This window comes from Gadus morhua, chromosome 11 (assembly GCF_902167405.1).
Source record: "Gadus morhua chromosome 11, gadMor3.0, whole genome shotgun sequence".
Lineage (NCBI taxonomy): Eukaryota > Metazoa > Chordata > Actinopteri > Gadiformes > Gadidae > Gadus > Gadus morhua.
This window is the reverse complement of record NC_044058.1, coordinates 13,747,669-13,755,168: the sequence shown is the minus strand read 5'-3', so window position 1 is coordinate 13,755,168 and position 7,500 is coordinate 13,747,669. Positions and strand designations below refer to the sequence as shown.

Here is a 7,500-nt window from a genome sequence, read left to right as displayed (position 1 = left end):
TGTATTTTCCTTCATATTTCTTTCTCTCCCCGGCAGCATCCCACTCTCATACCCACACGGACGCAAACTAAGCAATCCTAACGATTACAATGATCAAAAATCTGAAAAAATCAGAGGGTGGGAAACATAATTGTGATTAAGTGGGAATCAGTAAACTGTACATCTGTTGGGTGCTGTGCTCTTGAAAGAGGAGGGAAGATGATGAATGATAAATGATGAGTCATTATTCAAAAACGCTATTAGGAAGAATAAATATAACAAAGGGGTTCCCCCCCCCAAACAAAATCTTTAAATAGGCAAAAAAGAATGATCAAAAAGTAACACCCTTCAATTGTGTTAAAGCTCCCTTTTGTGTTGACAATCCTGGAGTTTTCGTGTTTTAGCACACCGTAAGGAAAACTGCTCACATTTTTGTTTATGAGTAAGCGGCTGTTGGTGGCAGGCATTTTAAGCTAATAGCTGCTTTAAATAGCTGCAATTAGCGAGTAGCATGAGATATTTAATCACTCTAGACCAATTAGTCTGTAATCAAGTAGTGTCCAAGAGCGAGCACGTTTTTGTCCTCCTCGTGTTCGTCTGCAAGGCTCACCGTATATTTCTCGGCGGCGGCGCAGGCGTGCGCGGTGATTAGCTCGTGGGGATATAGGCCCCTGCGGAACGGGCTAATGTGCGCGAAGAGAGCGAGAGAGAGAGGGGGGACGCGCAGCCGCTAAATCTGTTATTGCAGTTTAACATATGCACAGGGTTAATTCAAGACACAGACCATCGTTTGCACCCTCATTTGAAGTGCCTGTGTCACGGTGTGTGCCGTACACATTTGCCTAATTACTGTACGAGAAGGCGGTTATTCTCGTCAGACGGAATCGAGGCAAACGCCACATTGCAATGATTAGTTTGCTCCTTCGTTTCACAAGGAGACAGGTGGAGGTAGACGTATTATCTTGAAGGAAGGACTAAGATAAACACAGACTCAATATATAAACCACTCCTTTTTCTTATTCAGAAAATCAATACGGTATCGGTCTATTATCTTTAATACGGATGAGACGCGCACACACACACACACACACACACACACACACACACACATACAAACGTACTCCCACACACCTGTGCAAACAGTGGGCCAGTATACAGTATGGCCAGCCCCTCGTCTGGATAATAAATAACAAGACGATGACTGCGTCCGTAAGAGCATTACCGATTGAGTGGTCACGGGGTGCGATTACATTTGGATCCAATCTATCTCCCCCACTCTCTTCGCCCCTACTCTCTCTCCCCCACTCTGTCTCCTCCAGTCTCTCTCCCTCAATCTCTCTCCCCCACTCTCTCTCCTCGACTCTCTCTCCCCCACTCTCTCTGCCCCACTCTCTTCCTCACTCTCTCTCCCCACTCTCTCCCCCTCTCTCTCTCCCCCACTCTCTTCCTCACTCTCTCTCCCAACTCTCTCCCCCTCTCTCTCTCCCCAGCTCTCGCTTCCTCCACTCTCTCTCCCCCTCTCTCTCCCCCTCTCTCTCTTCCCCCACTCTCTCCTCCACTCTCTCTCCCCCTCTCTCTCCTCCACTCTCTTCCTCCACTCTCTCTTCCTCCACTCTCTCTCCCCACTCTCTCCCCCTCTCTCTCTTCCACTCTCTCTCCCCCTCTCTCTCTTCCCCCACTCCCTCCTCCACTCTCTCTCCCACTCTCTCTCCTCCACTCTCTCTCCAACTCCCTCTCCTCCACTCTCTCTCCTCTACCCTCCCTTCCCGGACCGAGACAGGTTTCATTGGAGCCTTGGGCCTCCCTTATCAAACAGGATGTGAGCACTTTTCCCACAATCTGAATGGAGGGAGTTGACCTGTGGAGAACTGGAAGCAAGGTTCCAACGGGGCTGATCTGACTTACAGCATGGTTCCAAGTCATTGAATGAACGTGTTCAAAGGCCACCATCTCACAGTGTGGCCCAGATCTCATATGTAGTCCTGATGCTTCTCCACGAGTCAGGGGAAGCAAGAAAGGAAGAGCAACAAACCTTGAGAAGCGATCTCTGTCCTGGGTGTGCAGTAGGAGCGGGATAGCCTGACCAACCGGCCCCCAACGGAGGGATCCCCCACCCTGGGTTCCTGCTCAAGGTTTCCTCCTTGATAATTAATGGAGTGTGTTCGTGCCCTTTGGGGGGCTATGGTTAAGGGGTGTCATACATACCATGGCCTGTAAAAAGCCCTTGGAGACTGTAGCCGTGATGAAGGGCTCTAATAATAAAACTGACCTGTCTTGACTAACTAAATTCCTTTGAGAACGACAACAACATAGCAAAGATAGATGCATTGTAAATTAATATTACAGGGGACCCATGCAAGCAGGTCTGCACAAAACAACTCATCACTCATCACCCGAGATACTGGACGGAGAGAGGAGTAGAGAGAGAGCGGCAGAGGGGGAGGGGAGGAAGAGAGAGAGAGCGAAGTCATAATTGTATGGTTTACAAGCCTGATGACCATCAAACCATCAAATCAAGACACTCACTTCAAGGGAAAGACACCTCAGCATGGGAGACCTCCACAGGAACGGTGTCCTCCCCACCACGGCCAGACTATGCTGACCCCAAGCACACAAATTGTTGGGCATGATTAAAAACAAGGTCTTCTATAAAGCTCTGTGTGTACACAGCATACAGAACAAATACGACACGAGCTGTAATAATTCGTTCCAGAGGCAGCTAGGATTTGGAAAGGCTATAGCTACAGACTCGATGGCATATAAATATGGGATTTAATTAATAATGAATGAATAATTAATAGCTTGGATAATGGACCTCAATGCAATGCTATGTGAGCGTGGGGGCGGGGTGTAACAGCAATTTAGCTGCCGAACATTCGCGCGGCTATTTTCACCTTTTTACTCTGAATAATGGAATAAAATAGCCAATCATTATGAAGTGCACATGGCTGTGCAGTCGGATCTGTTTGCATGGGACTAACATGATAGAAGATGTAAGGATCTTGCTCATTTGCAAATGGAACCACCCTGAATCATCAGCCGTAATTGCTGCAATTGAAGAACAAATCCGTGTGACGATATTGTTTGCTATTTTCCAATTACACGCATCTAAAAATAAGCTGAATTTTCTCAAAAATACAACTGGCTTGTTCCCAACAACCGTGTTGTCATGGCTGCTGTGGTCTGAAAGTGGTTTGAACTCCAAGGTCTACGCACTTGCCCTTCATGCGTCTGGTACGCAGGCCTAATTATATCAAGAAGATCTTACTGTCAAGATGGCCACCTGCGCTTTTACACTGGCTCCTCACTCCCTGTCTCCTTCTCTCTCCCTCGCTCTCGCCCTCTTTCTCTGCCTCTTTCTTTCTCTCTCTCCCTCTCTCTCTCTCTCTCTCTCTCTCTCTCTCTCTCTCTCTCTCTCTCTCTCTCTCTTTCTCTCTCTCTCTCCCTCGCTCTCTCACCATCGCTCTTTTACACACGTCACAGACACACACCTACCCACGTAAATGCATACAGGTCAAACACTATCTCCCTGATGCTTTTGGTGTCTTTCTCTCTCTCACACACACACACACACACACACACACACACACACACACACACACACACACACACACACACACACACACACACACACACACACACACACACACACACACACACACACACACGTACACCCATCACAAGGACAGTTGTTGTCCAAGGGCAGGGGGACGGGCCCTCTCGGTTTGGACTGTAAACACACCCAGGTGGCAGGCTGGTGTCTGAGGGCCGTACGCAGCAGCGTGTCTGAGGGCTCCGTCCAAGGCCTCTGCAGGCTGCTCGGCTGGAGCTCAGACGCAGCAGACCTGTGACGGACAGCTGCCCAGCTGGGAAGTGTCTGCAAAATGTTTGCATTCTTTATTTTTTCTGAAATGCATCGGTGAGCAATTCAATTCATGATTCATTTACTGCATTTTATTTACATCTGTGACGTTATTATATGTAGGATTAAATTTCTCTTTAAGACTATGAGGCCATTGTTAGGCATCAATGATATATTAAGTATCGCTGCAACAGTATGGATTATTTAATGTCCTATTATCCAGGAGTATATTAAGATGTCTTTACACTACAACAAGACACTAAAGAGAAGGTCAATCCAGAGAATAAAGAAATTTATATGATAATCCTCACCAGAAACTAATATAGAAAATATGTCCTAATAAGGTTGATATTTAAAAAAAAGTTGCACATTTTTTAAATATTAAATATCAAGAGTTTATTTACTTAATTGAGTCTGTACTTAATTTATTTACTTAGGCTTTCACTAACAGCCTTAAAAATCATCTATTTTCTTTTTTATTGGAATGAAGATTAAAGATATTTTTTATCACTACTATTGGAGTAATGTATATTCTTTGTTCCTCTCGATTTCAATAGTCAAATTTAAAACACCTAACAATTGCTGTAATGTAGGAAGTTTAGATAGAAATTTGGGAACAAATGTCTAACCGAACATTTGTTCGGTTAGACATTGAATTGATCGATCAGCTTTAGTAATTAATCAACATTATATATTCCTGCTAGGTATACAACTATTACTGATAAAATGTTTAATGCATATCAATTCAATCAGTGTTACTCTGAGGCAGAAATGCATGCATGCTTAATACATCTGCCAAAATTGAAGAAAACAATTGATTGATTCAAAATAATTCATTCATAATATTTTTTTAAATAAATGGTAGTTTTACATATATGCCGGCTACCATCGCCCTTTAAATCACATACAATAGAATATTTTAGATTTTAATTTCTAAAATCCATAATGATGTTTCTTTATGAAGAGGGGCCCTGCTCAGTACCAGAGGACAGCGTTGAATTTAAACACACGAGGTGATTCAGCGCGGAGCTCAGCAAAAACAAATTAAAACAAAACCCACAAGGACACCAGGGCGTCCGACTATGTTTTAACTTTAGACCGGCTAACCTACGTTTTGGCTGACTCCGTCCGCACTAAACCAATATCCACCACGTCAGCCTTAGAGAGAGGAGCACAAGGCTTGGGCTGAGAGACTCCACCTGGAGTACTTCAAACACTCTTGAGGAGTTCTCTCAAAGGTCAAGTCCAGACCTCTGACCCCTGAGAACCTTGAGGTGCCACTCGTGTTCAATCTTAAAAAAAAAAAACATTTTATTTCTGATAGAAACAATGGCTGCTGTTTTGGTTGAGAATGGCCTTGCATATTAAAAACAAAAAACAGCATTATCCAAACAGAGCCTAATTGTTAGTTATCGATCCCAGCTTCGCTCATATTTCATAACCAATTTCTGATTAGGAACCTGAGAGCCGTTATTGAAGAATGAAGGCGGAACATAATCATGACTACATTTATTTCAAGATGTGTTTTTTCTTTTATTTGTAAACTTGGTCAGAAATGCAGCGGCTGCAGTGTACTTTTTGTTACACAACGTTGAAACGTAACAGAATCCAACCGGGCCCCTTAAGATACAACCCGGGGCCCGGCTCTTTAGGCTGAATGTTTCAAGAAATGTCAGAAATGAAAACAAAACAAAAAAAACATTCAGAGAGAAAGCTGAGCTTGAAGGAGCAAAGACCACAAATGAGGGACATGTGAGGCTGAACTCCAGAGGATATATTTACACAAAATGGATGTTTCAGTGCAGACGTCTTTGCAATTAGCCGGACATGCTACGTGTTAAACTTCTCCACACACTGCAAAGGATGAACTAATATTAGGACGATGATATTAACGGGGTAACACAATATTTACATTATAACAAAACAAAACAAAAAAAACAATTGATAAAAATATCTTAATTACAATAGTCTATTTGAAGCATATAAGTATTTCCTTTCACATACATTTATAGAACATTTGTTGGTCTATATGTACAATCTAAATTGCCTTGACTTGAATTGTTTGTATTTTTTACAATATTAAACAATTTCAGATCCCAGGGAAAACCCTTTTCAACACAAATCACCTATTTTAAACAATAGATGCCCGAAACATTAACAATGTTCACCGTTTTAGTAAAGCTTTAAACTGGACTTCTGTAAGCTATTTGAACGCACACTTCACACAGTTTTCCATAAGCTGTTGCCTGCAGTTCGCCGTCCGAGCTGCGAGGGACTCCGTGCCTCAACTTGGTTTATTTTAGTTTGATTAAATCCGGTTACAAGAAACAAAAAACGAGTTATGCCAAATAAAACAGGGAGTGCTTCAGCACACATAAAAAAAAAGTTCTATAAATAGCGTTTTAATTACATTTTTTCATCTTTCTTCCAGTGGTTTTGAAAAAATCCCCCTGGTGATCCCCGAGCCTCCAGTGTGAGAGAGTCCCTGGCGGAGGAGCGGCGGGGCGGCCCTGCAGCGCACCTGTGAAGGGGTATGAATAGAGGGGGGTGTGTGAACCCAGAGCCGCCAGACTGACTGGCGCCGCCGACCAAACACAGGCCATGCTTGATCAACAACCCAAAACAAACCGGCTCACACAACAACCGCGGCGGCTCCTCGGGATTTCAGCTTTTTTTTTTTTCCTCTCCCCCCTTTCTCTTTTTCCAAAGTGGGTTTCTAACAAGACACAGCTGCACGCAGCCAATGGGACCCCAGCAGGCTGTCCTTTAGGGTCGTTCCTCAAGGAGGAGAGCAAGATGAACGGGACAGAGAGGGGGGCCAGCGTGACGTTTTAACCCCGGCGCTGTGTGGGAAATTGCTACACTAGTGACAGTTGTTGCGCAATGCACAGCTGCCTGTGACGGTGTGGCAAATTTCAGGTTCCCCAATCAGCCCCTGTGTTTCCCAATGTCTTACTGGCCCCGTCTATAACGCCATCACGAGCCCAGTACTATTATGGGATGGCACACACACACACACACACACACACACACACACACACACACACACACACACACACACACACACACACACACACACACACACACACACACACACACACAATTTATCACCAATAGCCCTACTAACAGCAAACCCCCGCGAATGGACAATGCATTTATATTCTTTTAAATGATGGATGGGCCTGCATAAAAAATAACAACACAAGTTCAAAGTGGAAGAAAGGTCAATTTTGAAGCCAACTTACCGTTGCAGTATTTCCACCTCAACGGCATAAAATTGAGTCCTCCGGCTTTTTAACTATTGACGTCCTCTGAAAGAAAAACACGCACACGCACACGCACACACACACACACACACACACACACACACACAGGTAAAGGGTTTAGCTTTCAGCGAAGACATGAGTGGTGGGGCCATACGCAGGCCTATACAAAGCAAATGAAATACAGCAAAGCGATAGAGCGATTGTCTGTCCGTATCCCCCATTATAAATTCTCGGCCTATTGAATAACAAAGGGGCCTCATTGTGCACGTTGGAGTGGGCTGCAACAGGGATACTTCACCTCTCCCGTGATAACGTGGGCCTCTGACACGCACGGCCAAAACGCTCTCCCAGTCATTAAAATGCAAATCACAAGCACGCCATCAAGTGCGCAAT

The 7,500-nt window shown here is 44.4% G+C and overlaps 1 protein-coding gene across 2 annotated transcripts in view; it reads right to left on the bottom strand.

The window, feature by feature from the left end:
- Positions 1-5,335: 5,335 nt before the first annotated feature.
- Positions 5,336-7,500, bottom strand: part of id4 (inhibitor of DNA binding 4) — a 3,292-nt gene continuing 1,127 nt past the window's right edge. The window contains exons 2-3 of one of the 2 annotated variants that reach the window (XM_030370813.1): positions 7,087-7,152; positions 5,336-6,362 (exon numbers count right to left, since the gene is read on the bottom strand). In XM_030370813.1, the coding sequence (XP_030226673.1) occupies positions 7,105-7,152 (48 nt within the window). In that variant the 3' untranslated portion in view covers positions 5,336-6,362; positions 7,087-7,104. Of the gene's footprint in view, positions 6,363-6,509; positions 6,832-7,086; positions 7,153-7,500 lie in introns of those variants that run through there. The other variant, XM_030370814.1, reaches the window with a different exon arrangement.